General features: G+C 39.0%; 1 protein-coding gene and 1 long non-coding RNA gene across 2 annotated transcripts in view; one reads left to right on the forward strand and one right to left on the reverse strand.

Moving 5' to 3' along the window:
- The window catches only part of LOC307187935, a 72,957-nt gene that overhangs the window by 44,626 nt on the left and 5,237 nt on the right, over positions 1-23,094 (forward strand). The window contains exons 2-4 of the long non-coding RNA XR_013828761.1: positions 15,946-16,032; positions 16,676-16,749; positions 21,012-21,091. This is a non-coding gene — a long non-coding RNA (uncharacterized lncRNA). The remainder of the gene's footprint in view (positions 1-15,945; positions 16,033-16,675; positions 16,750-21,011; positions 21,092-23,094) is intronic.
- Positions 8,148-23,094, reverse strand: part of COL24A1 (collagen type XXIV alpha 1 chain) — a 542,658-nt gene continuing 527,711 nt past the window's right edge. The window contains exons 58-62 of the mRNA XM_079924384.1: positions 21,799-21,864; positions 20,989-21,157; positions 15,272-15,381; positions 12,451-12,666; positions 8,148-9,454 (exon numbers count right to left, since the gene is read on the reverse strand). Coding sequence (XP_079780510.1) covers positions 9,308-9,454; positions 12,451-12,666; positions 15,272-15,381; positions 20,989-21,157; positions 21,799-21,864 — 708 coding nt within the window. The 3' untranslated portion in view covers positions 8,148-9,307. The remainder of the gene's footprint in view (positions 9,455-12,450; positions 12,667-15,271; positions 15,382-20,988; positions 21,158-21,798; positions 21,865-23,094) is intronic.

Genomic DNA, 23,094 nt, shown 5'->3' on the forward strand with positions numbered 1-23,094 from the left:
TCCTTTATCTGCTGTGTGTTTTTCTGTCTTCTCATTTTGCTTATCCTACTGTGTTTGGGGTCTCCTTTTTGCAGGCTGCAGGTTCGTAGTTCCTGCTGTTTTTGATGTCTGTCCCCAGTGGCTAAGGTTGGTTCAGTGGGTTGTGTAGGTTTCCTGGTGGAGGGGACTAGTGCCTGTGTTGTGGTGGATGAGGCTGGATCTTGTCTCTCTAGTGGGCAGGTTCACGTCTGGTGGTGTGTTTGGGGTGTCTGTGGCCTTATTATTATTTTAGGCAGCCTCTCTGCTAATGGGTGGGGTTGTGTTCCTGTCTTGCTAGTTGTTTGGCATAGGTTGTCCAGCACTGTGGCTTGCTGGTCGTTGAGTGAAGCTGGGTGCTGGTGTTAAGATGGAGGTCTCTGGGAGATTTTCGCCGTTTGATATTATGTGGATCTGGGAGGTCTCTTGTTGACCAGTGTCCTGAAGTTGGCTCTCCTACCTCAGAGGCAGAGCCCTGACTCCTAGGCTGGAGCACCAAGAGCTTTTCATCCACACGGCTCAGAATAAAAGGGAGAAAAAGTAGAGGGAATTAGTAGAAGTATGAGGAAAGAAAGAAGGAAAGGAGGGAAGGAAGGGAGGAAGAAAGAAAGAAAGAAGCAAAGAAGGAAATAAGGCAAGAAGGAAAGAAAGGAGGGAGGGAGGAAGGAAGGAAGGAGGGAAAGAAGGAAAAAAGACAGAAAGAAAGAAGATACAGTAAAAATAAAATAATGTATAATAAAATTATTGAATTAAAAAATTCTTATTTAGAGAAAAAAAAAAGGGACGGATAGAACCTTAGGACAAATGTTGGAAGCAAAGCTATACAGACAAAATCTTACACAGAAGCATACACATACACCCTCACTAAAAGAGGGAAAGGGGGAAAAATCATAAATCTTGCTGTCAGAGACCACCTCCTCAATTTGGGATGATTCGTTGTCTAAAGGAGGGAAGGAAGGAAAGAAAGAAAGAAAGAACGAAGGTAAAGTACAATAACGTTATTAAAATTAAAATTGATTATTAAGAAAAAAAATTTTTAAAAAAAACCATGGACGGATAGAACCCTAGGACAAATGGTGGAAGCAAGACTATACAGACAAGATCTAACACAGAAGCATACACATATACATTCACAAAAAGAGGAAAAGGGAAAAAAATCATAGATCTTGCTCCTAAAGTCCACTTCCTTAATTTGGGATGATTGGTTGTCTATTCAGGTATTCCACAGATGCAGGGTATATCAAGTTGATTGTGGAGCTTTAATCCGCTGCTTCTGAGGCTGCTGGGAGAGATTTCCCTTTCTCTTCTTTGTTCTCACAGCTCCCAGGGGCTCAGCTTTGGATTTGGCCCTGCCTCTGCGTGTAGGTCGCTGGAGGGCGTCTGTTTTTTGCTCAGACAGGGCGGGGTTAAAAGAGCCGCTGATTCGGGGGCTCTGGCGTACTCAGGCCGGCGGGGAGGGAGGGGCACGGAGTGCGGGGCGGGCCTGCGGCGGCAAAGGCCGGCGTGACTTTGCACCAGCCTGAGGCCCGCTGTGCGTTCTTCCGGGGAAGTTGTCCCTGGATCCCGGGAACCTGGCAGTGGCGGGCTGCACAGGCTCCGCGGAAGAGGGGTGTGGAGAGTGACCTGTGCTCGCACACAGGCCCCTCGGTGGCGGCAGCAGCAGTCTTATCGTCTCCCGCCCGTCTCTGGGGTCCGCGCTTTCAGCCGCGGCTCGCGCCCGTCTCTGGGGTCCGCGCTTTCAGCCGCGGCTCGCGCCCGTCTCTGGGGTCCGCGCTTTTAGCCGCGGCTCGCGCCCGTCTCTGGGGTTCGCGCTTTTAGCCGCGGCTCGCGCCCGTCTCTGGAGCTCCTTTAAGCAGCGTTCTTAAACCCCTCTCCTCACGCACCAGGAAACAAAGAGGGAAGAAAAAGTCTCTTGCCTCTTCGGCAGGTGCAGAGTTTTCCCCGGACTCCCAGCTAGCTGTGGTGCACTAACCCCTTCAGGCTATGTTCAAGCCGCCAACCCCAGTCCTCTCCCTGCATTCCGTCCGAAACCTAAACCCGGGCCTCAGAGCCTCAGCTCGCAGCCCCGCCCGCCCCGGCGGGTGAGCAGACAAGCCTCTCGGGCTGGTGAGTGCCGGTTGGCACCGATCCTCTGTGCGGGAATCTCCCCGCTTTGCCCTCCGCACCCGTTGCTGTGCACTCCTCCGCGGCTCCAAAGCTCCCCCCTCCGCCCCTCGCAGTCTCCGCCCGCGAAGGGGCTTCCTAGTGTGTGGAAACTTTTCCTCCTTCACAGCTCCCTCCCACTGGTGCAGGTGCCGTCCCTATTCTTTTGTCTCTTTTTTCTTTTTTTTTCTTTTGCCCTACCCAGGTACGTGGGGAGTTTCTTGCCTTTTGGGAGGTCTGAGGTCTTCTGCCAGCGTTCAGTAGGTGTTCTGTAGGAATTGTTCCATGTGTAGATGTATTTCTGGTGTATCTGTGGGGAGGAAGGTGATCTTCGCGTCTTATTCTTCCGCCATCTTCAAGGTCCCCTCTAGTTACTTTTTACAGTAATCTGCATTTCTGTTGATGGCCTTCCTTAATTCCTTCAGTATTTTCATTATCTCCTTTTTGAACTCTGCGTCTGTTAGACTGAAGAGGTCTGTTTCATTGTTCTTTCAGGGGAATTCTCTTGATCTTTTAATTGGGAGTGGTTCATCTGCTTCTTAGAAGGATATAAATATTTAGATTTCTCTTGCACTATGAGTTTAGGAGAAACACTTATCTACTGTGGTCTTGGAGGGCTGTTTTATGTGGCATCGTCCCCGTGTAGCCTGTGTGGGTTGACTATTTTTTTGTGTGTGAGGACTGTTTTTCGTATGAATGCTGCTGCCTCTTTCCTCAGTGTATGCTGGTCGTTATCCCCTGGATAAGAAGTGTGACTGGCGTTGTGATGACTAGAGCCTGCACTGGATATTGAGTGGGACCTCCTGTTGGCTCTGTGGTTGTCACTGCCCTGTCAGGGGCAGGGTCTGCTCCCTAGTTGTTGGAGTAGAAGCCCCCAGATACATTTCTGAGCTGTATTTCTGATCTGCAGTGTGAGGTAGGTGGGATTAGAGTACTCCCACTAAGAGAAGCTGCTGAGTATTCCTCCGCCAGAGCTGTTCACCAGTGCGTATCCTCTGCTGTGTCACCTTTCACCTATTGTGTGGGCTCACAGAGGACACTGTTGTTGGACTGCCATTGGCCCTGCCTCAACTGTGGAAATTCTGGCAATCAGCCCTGGGTGTCTTTCAGGCGTTGTTTTCACAAGGCCACCAGCACAGATTCACTGAAGTCAGGTCCCAGGACTGCAGTAGTTGTGCACCTGGACCTGCTCTGGGAGCTATGGAGGCAGCTGAGACCCTGGCCTGGCCCAGCCCCCGTGTGCACATGCCCACAAAGCCCACAGCTGTGAAGGCCAGACCTGTCCCAGCTGCGGGAGCACCCATTGTCTGTTCAGGTGTCTCACAGGTGCTGAATTTACAAAGCTGGCGGCAGAGGTGTAAATCCATGGCTCATGCAGCCATAGGAAGAGATTTCAGCCCTGCATCCTAAGTTGCATGGCTCAGCTCTAGTTTCAGCTTCACGTCTGCATATGGGGAACCTGCTGGTGTCTGCTCCCAGGGCCTGCTGAGGCAGCGCGTGGCGTGGGAGCCGGCTGAGGTGGTGGCTGGGGTGCACTCCCTTGGAGCCCACGGAGGCGGGAGCCCGCGCATAGAGAAGGAGGCTGTAATGGCAGCCCCGCCCCTCCCTTTGCATGCCACTTAACAATGGCGCTTTGCTTCTGTGGCAGGCCTGTGCTTCTTACGTGAACACACCCAGTTGCGGCTGTACCACACTCCAGACCCTTCAGGCTGTCTCAGTGCAGCCAGCAGCCAGCCCCTCCCCGTGTCTATCCTCTAAATCCCGAGTTCCAGCACCCGCCCCCGCCCATACTAGCAGCTGCGTGTCTCAGACTGGGGCGTTCAGGGCAGTGGAACGGACTTGTCTGTGTAGGTCTGTAGGCCTCTCTTTCTTCTGCCTACCACAAACTGGTTGTTGCGGCCTCCTCTGAGCCTCTGAAGTTTCTTTTCTGTCGCGGCTGATCTCCCCGCTGGTGAGGGGCCTTCCTAGGGTGTGGGAACTTCTCTCCTTTCAGCTCCCTCCCAGGGACACAGGTCCCATCTCGCTTCCTCTTTTTTTTTTTTTCCTTTTGTCCTTCCCAGTTACCTGGAGCTCTTTCTTGTCCTTCCAGGTGTTTGAGGTCTTCTGCTCGTGTTCACTAGGTGTTCTTTGAGAATTGTTACCTTTGTAGACGTATTTTTGATGTATTTGTGGGAGGAGGTGAGTTCCCTGTCCTACTACTCCACCATCTTGAGCCCCTAAAGTTTTTTTCTTTTCTAATGGATGAGGGAGATCTTTATCCCTTAATGAAGAATGTCTTTTTCATGAAACTGGATTTCCAGTGTTTGCTTCAAGAAGTGAGAAGTTTTCTTGATTCCAACTCTAAATTTGTCCTGAACTAGATACCCAGCAAAATCAAATTATTTTTAGTGGATTGTCAGTGAGATTATTTTTTGTACTTGTGTGCAGTCCTAAAATTTCCCCGCTAGGTACAGCCAAGATGATAGTTTGGACTCCCTGCCAGTTGCTCTTCTCTACAGAGGTGCCATTTGTCTAATCTGGCTTAGAATTATACCAGGACTCTGAATCCAAAGCACACAGATTGCATAATTGTGTACCTAGGCTTAGGTGACAATGACTTCATCGTACTTACCATAGCCAATTACTGTGTAGGTCAGAGTGAAAAGTTATGCTTTAATAGGACAGAGCACTATACATTGAAGGCTTAGCTTAACACTTATTTTTGAAACTGCTAGTCTTGTGTGAGAGGGCCAAACTCATACATTTTGGTCAGAAAGTGAGGTTTGCCAGAGTGCCTGCTTCCAAACACGTGTTCCTACTGCTCAAATCATTTCTTTGCCATTAGTGGCATTCGCTCTCTTGCTTATTGCAAAGTTACCAAATGAGAAAACCACCTTTTTGCTTCCTACAGAAAGAACTACATTTCTGTTTCATTCCAGGTAAGATAGTGTGATGGTTCATTTTATGTGTCAGTTTGACTGGTCACAGGGTGACCAGGTTAAAATTTATTTCTGGGTGTGTCTGACAGGGTGTTTCTGGATGGGAGTAGGATTTCAACCAGTAGATTTGGTAAAGTAAAATGCTGCCTCCATGTGTGTGGGCATTACCCAGTCCGTGGAGGGCCTGAGTAGAAATGGCAAAGGAAGGAGGAATTTGCCCCTCTTTGCTTTCTGTCTGCATGCTTGAGTTGGGACATCTCATCTTCTGTAGCCCCCAGACTGGGTTTTAAACCATTGGTTCTCAGCCCTTCAGACTTAAATGCATTACCCCACTGGCTTTCCTGGGTTTCTAGCTTGCAGGTTGTGGGACATTCTCAGCTTCCAGAATCATGTGAGCCAATTCATCATAATAAATCTCCATATAATATATATAATTAATATATTATTAATATATTAACTTTAATATAATTTTAATTACAATTTAAGTATTTAATATATTCATATTAAATATAGTATATATTTAAAACATGTTTTATTATGTAATGTTATATGTATATTATATATATTAAATCTATATCTTTATATCTGTCTAGTCATCTCTCATCAATTTATCTGTTATCTGTCATTTGTCTATCTCTCCTACTGTTTCTATTTCTCTGGAGAACCCCTAACTAATATAGATTTTTACTTTTATTGTCCCCATTTTACAGTGAAGAAACTGGGGCAATGAAGAATGTATAATACACGGAAAGTCACATAGCTTACCCTCAGAGTACTCTTAAAACACCAGACTATACTGCATATAAATAAGTTGATTAAAATTTGCTTTAAATTTAATATTTCAGGAACAAAACAAACACAAAGTAAGGAATTTCTGTTTTATATATATTTCCTAAATGATACCTAGGATACCTAGGAAATTCATTTATGTCTGTGATATAAGTTTTTTTTTGGGGGGAGGGTAAACAGAAGGTACAGCATATGAACTGAAACTAGAGTATAAACTATGGGTTCTTTCATTTAGAATCAGTCTTGGCTCCTTTTAAAAAACATTTGTGTTTCTCAAGCAGGAAATCAGACATCTTTGCCATAGCTCCACTTAAAAAATTGTGGTAAAGTATACAGCATAAAATTGGTCATTTTAATCATTTTAAGTGTACAATTCAGTTGCAGTAAGCGTATTCAAATTGATGTGCAACCATCATTACCACCCATCTCCAGAACTTTGTAATCATTCCAAACAGAAACTCTATATTCATTAAAAAACAACAATTCCTCATTCCTACCCCACTCAGCCTCTGGTAACCTCTATTGTATTTTTGGTTTATGAATTTGTCTGTTCTTGGTACTTCCTATAAGTGGAATCATACAGTATTTTCCCTTTTGGTCTGGCTTATTTCACATAGCATAACGTTTTCAAGGTACATCAATGTTGGAGCATATATCAGAATTTCATTCCTTTTTAAGGTTGAATAATAGTCCACTGTATGTACCTACCATATTTTATCATATCATCTGTTGATGCACATTGGGGTTGTTTCTACCTTTTGGCTCTTCTGAATAATACCTCTGTGAACACTGGTATACAAGTATCTGTTTGAGTCCCTTCTTTCAATTCTTTTGGGTATATATGTGAAGTAGACTTACTGGGTCATATATGGTAATTCTATCTTTAACTTTTGAGGAGCTGCCAAACTATTTTCCACAGTGGCTATACCATAATACATTTCCACCAGCAATGTATAAGGGTTCCAATTTCTCCATATCTTCACCAGCGCTTGTTATTTTCCTCTTTTGGGGGGAATGGTAATAGCCGTCTTAATGGGTACAAAGTGGTATCTAACTATGGTTTTGATTTGTACCTAATGACTAGTGATGTTGAGCATCTTTTCATTTGTTGGCCATTGTATATCTTCTTCAGAGAAATGTCTGTTAAGTCTTTTGCCCATTTTTATTTATTTATTTATAATTTTGGCTGCACTGGGTCTTAGTTGTGGCACGCGGGATCTTCGTTGCAGCATGCGGACTCTTAGTTGTGGCATGTATGTGGGATCTAGTTCCCTGACCAGGTATTGAACCCAGGCCCCCTGCATTGGGAGCATGGAGTCTTACCTGTGGGACCACCAGGGAAGGACCACCAGGGAAGTCCCTTGCCCATTTTTAAATTGGGTTGCTTGGGGGTTTTTTTTGTTTTTTGTGTGGGGTTTTAAGAGTTCTTCATATATTTTGGATATTAATCCCTTATCGAACATAAAATATGCAAATATTTTCTCCCATTCAGTGTGATGTCTTTTCACTCTCTTGATAGTGTCCCTTTGATGCACAGAAGTTTTAAATTTTGCTGTAGTCCAATTTATTGTTTTCATTTGTTGAATGTCCTTTTGGTGTCAGCTCCAAGAAATCATTGCCAAATCTAATGTCATGAAGCCTTTCACCTAAGTTTTCTTTTAAGAGTTTTATCTCTTACATTTAGGACTTTGATCCATTTTAAGTGTTTTTTTAAATTTTTGATATTATTCCAAATGTGGGTTACAGTAATAGTTTTCATCATTTTGAGTCAGTTTTTGTGTATGATGTAAGATAAGGGTCCAACTTCATTCTTTTGCATGTGGATATCCAGTTTTCCCAGAACTATTTGTTGAAAAAACTGTACTTTTTCCACTGAATGGTCTTGGCACCCTTGTTGGAAATCAGTAGACCATATATGAGAGAGTTTATTTCTGTGCCATGACCTCATTTTGTACAAGTAGGAAATAGGCCCTATAATCCTTTTATAGGTATGCAATAGGTACTTTCTGGTAATGTAATATATAGTACAGAAGGTCTATGCCAGAAGGGCTATCATATATAATAAAAGGATATGGTAAAAATAAGAAGAAAAACAAATACCACCAAAAAATATTTTAAAGCACATTTTTATTATAGATAGGCAAGTGTGGTTTGCTGTGGCTAATAGTATGTTTATAATGGATGTACATGCTTTTCTATATACCAAAAGGTATAATATTTTTCTTTTAATACTTAACTAACACTTCTCTGACAACAAGGAAAGTCTGAACTTGCTGAGCCTATTTTAAATAGCAAAGGACTGTTTTTGTTTTCCTGAATGTTACTTTAAAGACTGGTAAATTGAATTCTTTTAGGTCCCAACACATTAAATTTAAGAACAGTGAAAGAAAATCAATGAATAATTACAAAAACATGTAATTTCTATGAAGCAGAAATATAAAGTTTTTATAATTTAAAACATCAGCAATTTCAAAAGATTTGCTGAATTAATTAGAACTTTACAAAATATATATACACAAAATATCATCCCAGATGATCATGGATTTTTAAAAATAGTATATCACAACCCCTAAACTCTAACCCAAACCTACTACTGGATGTAGCTGGCCTACAATTTTTTACAGCAATTTAAAAATAAGACAGTTAAAAAAAACCCTCCCAATTCTCTTGTGCTTAAGCACCGGTTACAGTGTGCTGGCTTTGATTCTAATATCCACAAAGAGAATTTTAAAATAAAACAAGGACTTCACATAAATAATGTTTTACTTGTTATTATTAAGTATGTGACCAAACAAATTAAAATAAGTACTAACAACCAAAATATATCTTGATGTAACCAGTACATACACTCTTAAAGAATGACAAAGACGAATAAAGAAATAGTCTATGAAAGCCACAAGCACCTTGTTTTAGAAAGAGCATCAAGCAACACAAAAAGGCAACATGTAAGAGGTAGTGTATCACCGGCTAAGATGTATATGCCCACTGGGGACCTGAATACAGCTTAGTATTTGGGAAAATAAGACATATCAGACTGTGGCTTGCAATTTTTAGACAGAAGCATCGCACGTTTGGGAGCATTAGCCAGTATTGCTCCATAGTGCTTTGCGTCTCCAGCTGTCTAATGGGTACTTTGCTCTCAGACAGTCAAAAAATATAGAATATCCTGAAGAATTCCATGTTTATAAATGTTCAGTTCTAGGGAATTCTCTAAGAAAGCTCAGATCAATATAATTTTTTAAAGAATTAAATACTTATAGTCCTTTAAAAAATGCCTCGTCTCCTTCTTAGGAGGAAGTCTTTTCTTCCTGAGATTCTTTAAGATTTAGCCAATGCTTTATTCCATGCATTTCATAATATCCAATAGTACCTTTCTGTCTATATTTTTCCCTCTGCAGCAATTACCTGGCCAACAGCATGAATTCTGAACTAATTCAGAGACTTTAGAGAAAGCATACAGAACTGCTTTCAATGTAGTACTTCCGTTCAGTTTTGAGATGAGGAAGTTTTTGTACTTCAATTACTGGAAGTTGATTAGGGTCCTGGGTGTGAAAAAGGAATTTTGCTGTATGCCAGCTGCCATCTTGAATCTGTAAAATAAGAATGAAATGCTTTAATCTGTAATTAATTGTTTCATTAGCAGCAGACAGTGTCCTTCATAGACAATGTAGACTTATTTTAAGGATTAGAAATAATGAACAGAAAGTGCCTAGAACAATGCCTGGCACAGAGTAAATGCTCAAAAAACGGTAACAATTACTATGAATAATTGAAAATATGTGCTTATTCCTTTCTCTAAATGGCATTGTGTGTTCTGATTTTTCTTTTGAGGGTTTCTGCTTCTGTTGTCTGTGGATCATTGGACCAGATATGAATTTAAAAACTGCACTATTCCTAATATGAGTAATACCCATCTGTTTTGTGTTCCTTTATTTGGGAGTGATGTTTCAGGATGGGCATTTTTCTTGGATGAAAGGGAATGAGCTAGCTCAACCTCTCTGTACTTTAGGCAGGAAATAAGCAGAATCACTTCAGTAGAAGTAAATTATAATTACATTGAATCATCTTTTAGGTTTCTTTTTTTCCATTCTGTGGTTACTGTTTATATAGTTTCTTTCATTCCTCTCTTCCTTTCCTTCTAGGCCTTTCTGTTTCTCTTTATTACTTATGCTCTTTTGTTTCTGGTAAATTCTGTTATGGATCAAAAACTGTTACATGATTAAGATTCAAGAAGACAAAATAGAGAAACACAGTTGACTAGTTTTGTGAAGCTTTTTAAACAGGAGTTTATTCATTTACTCATTCACAGAATTATCATGGTATAAATTTTAAAGTTTGAAGGAGCTTTAGAAATTATCTAAACTATAAATTCCATTTTATGTTAAGGCAATTGAAGCTCACAGAAGATAAATTACCAAAGTCACAAGCTTGGTATAATAACTAGAATAGAGTTCCCTGTGTAAGACACTGTCAGATTAACTTCATTAAATCTCAAACAATATGTGTTGAACACTAAGTACATTTGGCACAGTTGAATAAGATGTAATCCTTCATTTCCTTACAGTGCTTGGAAAATATAAAGATGAATAAATTAGTTCTGGCTTCTGAATTCTAGCAACTTATAAATTTAGTTGGGGAGAGGAGAAACAGCCATAATATAAGACTGTATATGATAAATGCAACATAAATAATGTTGACAATGAGTGCTAAGTCCCTCATTTCCAACTGGAAGTGTCAGGGAAAGCTTTGTGAATTCAGAATTTAAGATGGGTCTTAAAGTTTGCCTACAATTTCCACTTGGTTAGAGGGGTAGAGAACGGCACTTCAGAGAAAGGGAATGACCTGAATAGAAAAAAACAAAAAGTTGGAAAAGTAGAATGTGGTTGTGAAAATAAGCCTAGCATGGGGTTTAAGTGCACAGATTTTGACTTGGAACAGATTTTGATAGAAACCCAAGTAGAGCTATTCTCTTCACATATAAAATGGGAAGAATAAAAACCTACCTCACAGTATTGTGTGGATTAAATGAGTCTTCAGTTAAAAGTCCCTAGCAGTGTAGCACGGCATTGACTTTGGAACTCTACACACCTGGGGTTGATTTCTTGCTCCTCTGCTAATTAGCTGTATGACCTTGAACAAGTTACTTAACCTCTGTGCCTTCACTTTCTTACCTATAAAATGATACTAATAGGAACTTCTTCACAAAGCTGTTATAATTAAATAATGTATGCAGTACATGGTACCTGTCATCTAATAAGTCTCCAATAATTAGTAGTAGGAATTGTTGTTTTTGTTATTATTATTATAAATAGATCAGGTGGACCACACTTTAGGGTACACAGTCAGTGAAAGGTAGAAAGGTAGGTTTGGGGCCTGACTATTCTAACTGCTGAATAAAGAGCTGATGAGTTTTGATTGTGTCTCAGAGATAGTAGTGAGTCACTAAAAGTTTCAGGACAAAATTGTGAAAGTTAAATTAATTTGTTGGTAATACTGATCTCTTCACCTATAGAGAGTGAGCTGTATACTTCTGTTTGCTTATGATTTTTCAAATACCCAAGAGCTGTTTATTTTTCAAATACCCAAGAGCTGTTTATCTGAAAATACCCAAGAGCTGTTTATTTTTCAAATACCCAAGAGCTGTTTATATGAAATGTGAAAAAGTAAAGCACCCTAGAAATGGTAAGAGATCCTAAATCATGGGCTTCATAGTACACCAGAACAGGAAACCGAGCTACTTAAAGAAATTAGGATGTATGTAAAGGGGACAACCCTATACTATATAACAGGAGTCAGCAAACTCTTCTGTAAAGGGTTAGATAATAAATGTTTTAGGTTTTGTGGGCCATACAGTCTCTGTCACACTTGCTCAACTCAGCCATTGTAGTGTGATAACAGCCCTAGATAATAAACAAACGAATGAGTGTGGCTGTGTTCCAGTAGCATATATGTACGAAGACGAGTGCTGGGCTAGATTTGGTCTGTGGATTATAGTTTGCGACACCTACTCCACAACGTAATGTTTTAAAATTATAGACTCTTCACTATTATTTAATTTTAATAGGAAAATTGGGCTGTGATTCAAATACAGATTTGTAGGGTCAGTCAATCTGCCATTATGCCCATTATTTGGTATCAGGTATAGGGACTGACAAAATGAAATAAAGCTGACTTGCCTCTATAACCTGCCTTCCATGATGTAATGAGATGCAGAATCACAGTGCTAAAAATATAGGAAAGAAATCATTTGTCTATATGCCCTATCTGCCATCTATCTATCCATCCATCCATCGATCTATGATATAATTATTTCATATGGGGAATAAAAATTAAATTTATGTATTAACACCTGTTTTGCATATAAAACTTCACGGATGAACAATGGGTGTGACAAAAGTTGATATGATATAAGCAAATAATTGACTCTGAAAAATGTACGGTTATTACACATCAGGCACGTTAAAACTTACTACCCTTCTGTATCTGTGGTTTGCAATTAAAGTCTTACTCATTATATTAATTTTATATAGTTTTATCAATTTTACGTTAGTTATATTGAACAATTCTAAAAGTGCCATTCCCTTACCTTGCAGTCATCTGAAAGCACTTTAGGTTCAAGTAGAGTGTTTTCTTCGAAAATCTGGCTATTCCATCCCTTGAAACCAATAGTCAATCCTGAGCCACTTGTCTGAGCACTTGTCCACACTGGAGTGTTTAGACAATGAATGGTGATGATATGGGTGGCTTCTGAGCTCAGTAAATGAAGGAAGTTCATCTGGACTTTTCCAACTCCAAACTCCAACTAATGTCATTGAAACAATATGCAAGTTATAAGATATGGCAATTGAAAGCCTTACAGTTTGGGGAAACCTGAAGAAAGTCTTTGACAGGCCAGGGGTGGGGCAGGGGGGAATCCCTGATTTATAGCATTTTCTGATTTCCACCCCTATGGTGGGAGTTGTAAATACTCCCACCATGGCTGGTTTTAGGCTATCAAGGTAGTGTCATTAAACATGGAGTTCACAAGAGACATTAATAATAGGCTCTCCTGAGCAGTATGAGCTGGCTTTAGCATACTACTAGGCTACTAGATATGAACAACAAAAAAAAAGGAGATACTTTGCATAATGTTATTTAAGATGCATTAATAATTTGTTGTTGATTATTGCTTAAAATTTTTTCATAAAAATCTGAAATTCTGTCTATACTTTCATTTGAAGATTTATTTTTGAGTTTCCAAAGATAAGTTAAAAGTTGTATTAATAAATTGATTAATTTTAACTATGAGAGCCTTTACAGACAAAGACAGAATCTTAGTCTTTGTGTTGCCAGCCCCTAATGCAGTTCAGTCATACAGTGAGTCATCAGTAAATGTTTATTGCATGAATGAATGAATGCGTGAGCAAGTATTTACTAATAAAGTGAACGATATAGGGCAACACTGGAGCAAGGAAGTATGACTGCACGTTTTCTAGGCTTGAACAAGGAAACAGATTTTTCTATAGCTTTAGACATCATCATCATCACCATCATTATTATTTTAGCATTATTCAAGCATGGGAATGGTCATAACATAAATGAATAGAAGTAGTTCCTACTGAGGAATTTATGTTAATCTCCAAACACAAAATCAGAGAAATATCAGTTATGAGGTAACAGAGAAGGAAAAAAAATAAAATGACAACAAAAAAGCAAAACTTCAGGGAAAGAAAGGAAAGGCAAAGGAAGAGTATAAAGATGAAAACATGGAAGGATCATCATGAGGAATATTAGAGCTGAAGTAATTCAAATTCCTTCATTTTGCAGATGAGAACCACAAACCTGTGACGTATGTAGCCTTTCTGAGCTTTAGTTTCTTTGTTGGTAAAGCTGGGTATAACCCCGACATGACAGGGTTGTTATGAGGATGTGAGGTGCCCACTGTCATTTAGCTAGCACAGCACCTGGCACAGAGTGGGCTCTCTGGTGGCTCACAGCATCATTCCCCAGGTTTGTAGGGGAAAAGAAATTAGAATCCAGGTTCCAGATTGCAAGTCTGCTGTTCTTTCCACTACCTGCGCAGTCTTTCTCAGGTTGCGTTTATGCATAGGAGAGATGGGAGAATTGATTCAGCCAAGGAAAGAACTGGAGTGCAGCTCCTTCATTTGATCCTGTCTTCTTTGCACACCAGTCTCCCCTTTTCTTCCACGATAATCCAAATAAAAATCCTGGGCTGGGGCTTCCCTGGTGGCGCAGTGGTTGAGAGTCTGCCTGCCGATGCAGGGGACACGGGTGCGTGCCCTGGTCTGGGAAGATCCCACGTGCCGCGGAGCGGCTAGGCCCGTGAGCCATGGCCGCTGAGCCTGCGCGTCCGGAGCCTGTGCTCCGCAACGGGAGAGGCCACAACAGTGAGAGGCCCACGTACCGCAAAAAAAAAAAAAAAAAAAAAAAAAAAAAAAAAAAAAAAAAAATCCTGGGCTAAACCCAGGGGAGTGAGGATGATCGTGCATAGTTTGGAAGCAGGACGATCATGCTGCTCCTCATTAGTTCCACAGATCCCATAGGAACATAAGAATCCGCCCCTCCTCTGCTTTGGGTAACAGTGGTGAATGGCTATTGAGATGAGCTGGTGAAACACCCTAGTTAACGAAGGGGAGCGTTTTAGGAGGAGAGGGCAGTCTAATGATAAGCAGCTGGGAGGGACTGACACACTGCATATTTTAGCTGCTGCCTTTCTGTGGTGGACAAAACACACAATAGGTCCGTGTATCAGTTCTTTGTCAATGAGAAAAGTTCTTGGGAAGGCCAAGGTAGTTTAACCAGAAAAAGAAAGAAATGCAGTTTTAGTTTCTTCAGTACATGTTGTAGGTAGAACTAAGCTTTAGGGTTTAGAAATGCTTGGTATAATATCCAGTGTTACATACCAAACTAACTTTCATTCATTCTAAACATTTGGTTTATAGAATTATGCTTGTAAGAAATTTTAAATAATATCCAGTGGATGTTTAGGAGAGGTTTTTTTTTGTGCCCAGTCACCAAAAATAGCAAGCTTTGTGGTGAAATTCCTCTTTTAATCATGATGATGTCTTTTTCAGTAAAACTTAAGGTAACTGATTACTGAGTACAAACACTGCAGCTGTTTGGGAGTTTTCTAATGAATGCATGTGCATAAAAACATATGTTTTACATTTTTAAAAGGAATTTAAAAAGCATAGTCAGTAGAGTAAGCCAAGCTAAGCCAGTCATAAAAATACATAATCAAAATGTCAAGATTTAACAGGATTATTTTTTAAAAACAAAAAATTTCTTCCTCATATATGGTAGAGAATATCTTGCTTCCATTCATAAAACTCATAGTTATTTAAAATGAAAGAATTTTTAAAATCACTGTTTACTGATAGTGGGCAAGTACTAAATTCAAAACGTACCTTTGTCACAGAGACAGGAGATAAACATGTCTGACCACCAGCACTGAAATTGCAGAAAACCTCAATGGCATCTGAAGGGCATCCAAGATTTGGATCAATCCAGTATTTTCCTATTAATTTATTGTAAAACATAAAGATATTTAAATGCCATGCTAAAATATATTTGAACTATCCTTACAGATCATCATGATACTTTCAATATATTTTTTCACGCTTTTCCCTTTTAAAAAACTTAGATTATAAAGATATTTACATTTAGTCAAAGAATGAAAGCTGCAAGCATTATGTAAAACCAATACTGAAAATACTGTATTTTTCACGTACCTATCAATTTAAGGGCATTTTATAATTTTAATAAAAAATAACCGAATGGCTGAATCTGTTGCTTCATTCTATAGATAAGCGCAGCAACTTTAAGTGAATTGTCTAAAGTTACATAGTTAATAGAAAAGTTGAAATTAATATAGGATATATGTGTATTTTTGTTCTATGTCATTACAGAGCTTAAAAATGAATATATATATTTAAAAAACAGAAACAACTTCTTCAGTCTCCCTGAGGAAAAACATATCTTTATGTGTAATATTGATAATTAAAATAAAAGGAATAAACATTTTTTTGTTTCCAGAAGAGAAATGTGCAATTAAATGGTTATTTTTGTGCTTTCTTTTCAGATCTGTAAGTGGAAAAAACTGAAATCTCTACAGCCAGTGTAAGCCTGCCAACCTTTGCCTCCATTGAGTGCCCAGGAGAATCAAATGGTGTGTAAAAGACTTCAAGACATATTCAGACTGAAAAGTACTGGGCTAGCGTCTTAATTCCGGAATAACAGGCTCAGAATACTGAAATAGCACCTTATTCTAAACGCAAAGGGCAGGAATTTTTGAATGAGATGGCCCTGCCTTCTTGCATTAAAAAGGCAAGACAATCAAACAGTCTTTGTAAAATGTCATTTTCTATAATAGGTAGAAATCCTTGTTTGTTCCATTCCTATCCCACAGCAAAGATTCCTCCAGCTCATCCTGGGCTTCACCTGGTGTATCATTTTAGACTTCCACAACATCCTCGACTATTCTCCCCTCTACTATTCTACTAATTCTTCAAAGGGAAGACTTGTTGAATTGGTACTTCCAAGAGTAGGGGACTGTCACAGACAGTCCAGATAGCTGGACTCCATCCCAAGAGTTGCTGAATCATTAAATCTGGGATGGGGCTTGAGAATCTGCATCTAATTCTGGTCCACGGACTATATCTGGAGAATCACTGATCTATTGAAATATGGAAGAAAGGGGTGAAAAAGATCCTAATACCACCTCCATCCTGTTTTTTCCCATTTCCTCAGAATGTTGAACATTTTGTAGTTTGTAGAAATTATAGCTGGGTTTTTGTTTTTTTTTAAACCAGGATCTGATCCAGGCTTACAGTCATATCTTGATTCATCATCTCTTCTCTTTCAAGAAATAGTTTCCTACTACTATGTGAGTGAATATATTCTTTATAAAACGTTTTCCTTCAAGCAAGGTCTCATTGTTACATGGGGTGGAATGCTTTGAATTCAGGCATTATGTTGTACAATGGTGAACTGGTAGGGGCTTCGTATTTTTTTCAGGGTATGCTGAGCTACAGATAAAGCACTATATCGTAATACGTCTTTTATAGGCCTAAATGGTCTAACTCCAAATTGGCTCTCTTCTGAGAACACTGCTTCCCCTGCAGCTCTTTCAAGTTCTGCCACAGCCTCTGTAGCATTGTGCCTGGGTGGGGAAGGGATCTTTCTTGCTCCTCGTTGCCACTTTCAGACCGTTCTCCCCACTTTCTCCCTAAAAACACTCCGTGGTAAAATTGCTGTCATTGCACTGTGTCACCTGTTACCTCTTCCTGTTGCTATCACCAAATTTATTTCTTTGATGATTCTAGCTATCACTTTCAGAAAATCTATTTATAACCTAATTCTTGGTGATTTTCACATCCACATGGTTGATATTTGCAATACCGACTTCTCAGTGCCTCGAACTCTCTCCCACCAACGTTTTTGTACCCTTCTCCTGTCCTGTTTACTTTAATCATTAACTTATAAGGCCATACCCTAGTTTTTGTTATTACCTACAGCTAGATCTCCTCCATGATTTCACCTCTTTTCTCATTCCAGCTCATTCCCTCTAGTGTTCTGACCCTAATAATTCTTTGATATCATTAGGACCTACTATCCATTGATACTACCACTTTTTCATTGTCCTTCGTAATCATGTGTTCACTTCTCTTCCTGCCTAGCTTAAAACCCACAGTCCTTTGCTATGATCATTTCCTTAGAGACTTCCTTAACATTCTTGCCCTTCATTGTGCTTGTCTTATAAAATCCCAGTCCTGCATAAATCCAGTTTTGTGCCTAATCTGTGCCTGTACCTGCACAACTAAATGTGCCTAGAGAAAAACACAACTCTGCTGACTGGCCTCACTTTAAATTTAAATGTTTGAAAGGCTGCCAGACAGTACTACTATGTTTCCCTAGTTCATTTCCTCTGTCACTTTCATAGTTAACCATTTGAAACCTCTTCCTATCCTCTCAAGTTAACTATACCTTTCCTTCATTCTTATTCTTGACTGATAACCTTTCAGTTTCACTGAGACAACTAAAGCAAACTGAAGGAAACTTACATAAGCTCCCTTTATGACCTTTACCCATCTATCTGTACTAGCACACATGTATTCTGCCTTCTCTCTCATTATTGTGAATAAACCGTGTTCCTAAATAAGGTTTACCTTGTCCGTTAAACCTTCCATTTCAAATTTTTCCTCTCTTATTTTTTCTTTCGAGTCAGCTTCTGTTGTCTGCTGTTTCTGCCAGTTCTCATTTCGTGGTGTTTTGTCAGCTTGTGTGCTTAGTTATCATTGATTGTGTGCTGGGCACTATATTTGAAAAATTATTTGTGGAAATAATTTGAGCCCTAGGATGATATTATCTTTCATAGAAGAGTTTTGTTTGTTTCTATCAGGTATGAGGGGCTACTAGCAGTCTGCAATCATCTTAATCCAAGTTCACAGTTTGAGATTTTCTGAGCCATCTTGACGATGTGAAGCTAGGCTGCAATCTGTACGAATATCTTTTCTTTCCGTTTACTTTTACTCTTAAAGTGGAGCCCTTTGAAAGCCTAAGTCCCCACCTTTTGTGGACTTCAGATTCCAACCTTTGACCAAAAGCACTACTCAGTTTCTGAACACACCCAGGGCAAAAGTAGCTCTAAGTATGTGTTCATCTCTCTGCTGTCTTTTTCAGAATATTGGCTTGAAAGTCCCTCACTACTTTGTCAGTATTTGATGCTTTTAACTTAATTTTCAAAACGTTTCGTCAGGCAAATTGAATTACCTGCTTCATTAATGGGAGTGGAAACTCTCCAGCTCCACCATTTTCTCTGAAAACCTGATACAGTTTTAACTGCTACCATTCCTCTAAACCGCTCTTGCGAATATCATCAAAGACGTTCCTGTTACTAAATCTAGTAGCCTTTCTCAGTCTTCACCTAACTTGACATCGACCCAGCAGATCGCCTGCTCCTCAGGCAAACATTTTCTTCACTCCACATTCATCTAGTTCTCCTCTTATCTCAGCGATAGCTTCTTCTTAGTCTTCTTCGCTAGTTCCCCCTCAACTCCCTGACCTCTGTAAACATTGGAGAGCTCTAAGGCACAGTTTTTAGAACTCTTCTCTTTTCTTTATTTATCTGTTCTTTAGATAGCCTTAAACAGTCTCAGGGCATTGGATACTGTTTATATGCAAGTGACTTCATAAATTTTACCCCTAGCCAGGACCTCACACTCCTGAGTAGCCAATGACCTACTTGACATCCTTACTTGAATGCCTAACAGACATCTCAAATTAAATACATCCAAAACCGAACTCCTGATCTTGTCTCCAAACTTGCTTCTCTATCTCTTTTGACAGCAATTCCACTCTTCTAGTCCCTTAGTCAAAAATCTTAGAGTCATCCTTTATCATTCTATTTCTCTCATAACCCACATCCGAATTACCAACAAAAAACTGCTGGCTCTACCTTAAAACATATCCAAAGATTTGACCATTTCTTATCACTTCCCCACCACCAACTCTAGTCCAAGCCATCATCATCTCTTACTGGATTATTTCAATAGTCTTCTCAATGTCTCCTTCTACCCTGTCCTCATATTTGCAGTACAACACCCAGAGTAACATTTTAAAAATTTAAGTCAAGTCACGTCATTCCTTTGCTCAGAATCTTCCCGAGGCTTCCCATCTTATTCAGTAAAAGCTGGAGTCTTTTGAGTAATCTATAAGATCCTGTATAATCTGGTTTCTTGACATCTTTCTGACTTCATTTCCTACCATTCTTCCCCTTATGCACTTTCTTCCAGTCACGTTGGCCTTCTTGCTAATAGTAGAACATGCTAAGTACACGCTCAGGTTCAAGGGCCTTGCGTTTGTTCTTTCTTCCTGGAAAGCTCTTTCCCCAGATTTCCTGTGGCTTGTTCCCTCACCTCCTTCTGATATTGCTCAAATGTCACTTTCTCAGAGATGCTTCATCTACCTACTCTGTTTACCACTTCACCCCCCACCCTACTTTCTGTCATATCCCCTCTTCCCTGCTGTTTTGTGTTTCTCTACTGCACTTACAATCTCCTAGTGATGAAAGTATTTTTGGGCATAAAGACCTTTCTGATACCTTACGAGCCATACCACTTAGCTATTTCTCCTATGAGGAAGGCAGACCTTGAATTAGATTTCAGTAATTTGTATGTCCTGTAGTGTCTTTGTTCCTTTCAGTTCTATAGAATTGCATTTTTATACCCTCAAATATGGGAAAGAATCAAATTTGAATTATTGTAGGCAGCTATAACTGTAAATATTATTTGTTTTTGTGATAATCTAGGGCAGGAAATATCTATAGAAGTTAAGCATTTTATTAATATAAATAAAATGAATATTTTCACTATACTTTATTCTAGAATGGAAGATGTTTTTGGACAAACATGTATTTATACATACATATGTATATGTGTATGTGTATAAAATAAAATATGGACTACTATTCATCCTGCAGAATTAAATAACTTAGTTATTTTCAAATCAGCATATATGTCATTGTGTGTTAAGACTAGAGTTTTTACCAAAAAATGATAACTACTAATATTGATTGTACAGCTGACCAGGTAGACCCAATAGAAATTAAAATTAAATGACATGTTGTAGCAGACAGGGTTTCCCCTACTTATCATCAGATAGTGATGGTTCTTCCACTTGCTTTAAACCTTTCCTTGATGGTTCTGTTTTTGCGCCTCTGGCTAATGGATTTGGGGTATCAATGTGAGGATGAGAAAATTCCAAGAATGACAAGCCACTCCATCTTTATAGTCACTGATACTGAAATGAGGCACTTAAATTCCATTTTATGTAAAAACTAATTATAGAGGGTGTGGTAGAGAGGGCTCTATGACCTCTTCATGTTGCCATAAGTCAGGCTGTGCAGTGGAAAACCTTTTGTAAAGTGAACCCTTGAAAAAGGATACTTTGACCTCAGAAACATGTTTGCCTCTTTGAGTACGTATTTGGTTCTTGATGTTAAAATGCCTCTGCCAGGGATTTATCAAAAATGATAAGGTTTGGAATAAATACACCGCAAATCTCAAACACACTGAAACGATGAAGCAAAATTAGATATCAGAGTTTAAGGAAACCAGTAACTTACCATCTGATACTTTGTGTTCACAGTTAAGCAAATCTTTGCAGATTCGTGCTGGGTTATCTCGTGTGCCAAGAGGATTCCTGATGCTGTGCAGTAAATTGCTAAGGTAGTTCAAGGTTTCGAATATCTCTGCACTGTGGTCAATTAAGGTCACTTCAGTATTCTGGTAGCTCTGCCAAGTCATTGTGAGAATCATATTAGCAAAGAAGCTTGGAGTAGTCATTACCAGCATGTAACCCAAATGATCAACACGGGGCAAGGCAGAAGAAAAATGTACTCCTGTTGTGTGCAAGGAGTTGGGAGCAGGACGTAAAGAACAGTTTATATTTAACTATAGGCATATTTGTATGTTTTATTAATCTTGATCCTAATAAAAGCTTAAATTCACACTCAAAAGTCTAGTTTTCAAGCTGACATAAAACTTAATTACTATGCCTACTGCATAATTTGAAAAAAACCTATATTATGAATAAACAGAGCTTAAATAGGAAAAAAGAGTAGTGATGATAGATAGATCTCATTTTAAGAAATGGCTAACTTCATTTAACTGTTTCTTCTATAGTACCAAATTCTTATTTTAAAAAATCCTTTAACAATATTATATTTTTGTTTTAAATGTTTTCCTTAAAAAACATCTGATGCATATATTTCTGTTTATTAAAATTGCTTACTTTGTCCTTAAAATTTTTTTCATTACTTTTAATCTCTTTTAAATACAGGCTTTGAGATAAAGTCACATTTGGGCCTCTGAAAAAAATTTCTGTTTAATTTGTAGATTGAGAGTGCTAGTGTAAATAAAGCCAGATATATTACCTCCATCTGTAGGGCAGTATGTGATTCAATCAGGGCTTGAATAGCAGCATTGATATCCATTTGTTTCTGTGTAAAACAAAACCATTTGAGATCAGCAATAAGATCAACACTGAGTGCTCTAAAGTAAAGCCTATAAATTCTGAAAGCACTGCTGTTAAAGTATACTAGACTTATTATCTAAAAGGGGTTTGTAACTCTTATGGTTAGACAGATCTTGCAAGTATTGCCTGACTATCCGAAAGGACAATATGCTGCTTTCATCCAAATCTCAAAAGTCTCCTAATTAAAACAGGACCAAAGTCTAGAGTTCTCAAATGAAAAACTATTTGTCTCTGCTGCATGAAAACACACAAAAAAGTTACTCACATGGAAGAAGAATGAAATATGATCCCCTCAGTTAATAAATTGTAAAGTGAAGAATAAATAACTGTAGTAATTTTTAACAGTTACATTCTTGGAAGGAAAATAGAATAAAATATTACTGTCCTGAGGTAGTCACCACATTAGTTTAATCTGATACTTCTGCGGTCTTAAAAACAATTTCTGAAGTTGGAAAAAGTATCATTAGTCCCAAAAGAAATAATACATCATGAATCCAATCTCCTCCTGCATTTAATAAAATATATTTTTAGAGAAAGACCCAACCTAACCATTAGTAAAAAGTCTTTTCGTATTTTATTTTTTAAAAAGCTTGGAAACTAAGAAGCATGAGTTGGGAGAAAGTTCTGTGAAATGGCATCTGTGTGAGCAAATCAAGCGATCTAATTTCTTTCAGAATGATTGTACTGCTGAGATATCTTTTTACTTGGCAGCCCATACAATAGAAACTCTTTTCAACAGATCTCTCATAACTCAGGGTTGGTAATTTGAAAAACTATTTAAAATGATGGGACAATCAACAAAATGTACTCATCTTTGCCTCAACATGTGGTTTTCATATTGGAAAATACTTGACTCATTCTGCATATGTACACTGCCAAACACATATTGAGGAAAAAATGGTAAGCAAACAATACAAAACAAAACAACCTTGCCCTTGTAGAGCTAAAGTTTAGAGGTCGATAAAGGCATTAATCAATCTCAAAAATACACATTTACAAATTGTGATACGTGCTATAAAAGAAAAGTGCATGGACCTATGAGAGAAATTACGGAGTATGAAATCTGGGGGATATAAGAGATTTGGAAGGACTAGATCAGCATAGGCTTCCCTGAGGTGGTGATATTTGAGCTGAGATCTGAAGAATAAATATGAATTGTTAGGAGAAGGGCTGGGAGAGCTTTCCAGGCAGAGGT

Source organism: Stenella coeruleoalba (genome assembly GCF_951394435.1).
Source record: "Stenella coeruleoalba genome assembly, chromosome: 1".
Classification (NCBI taxonomy): domain Eukaryota; kingdom Metazoa; phylum Chordata; class Mammalia; order Artiodactyla; family Delphinidae; genus Stenella; species Stenella coeruleoalba.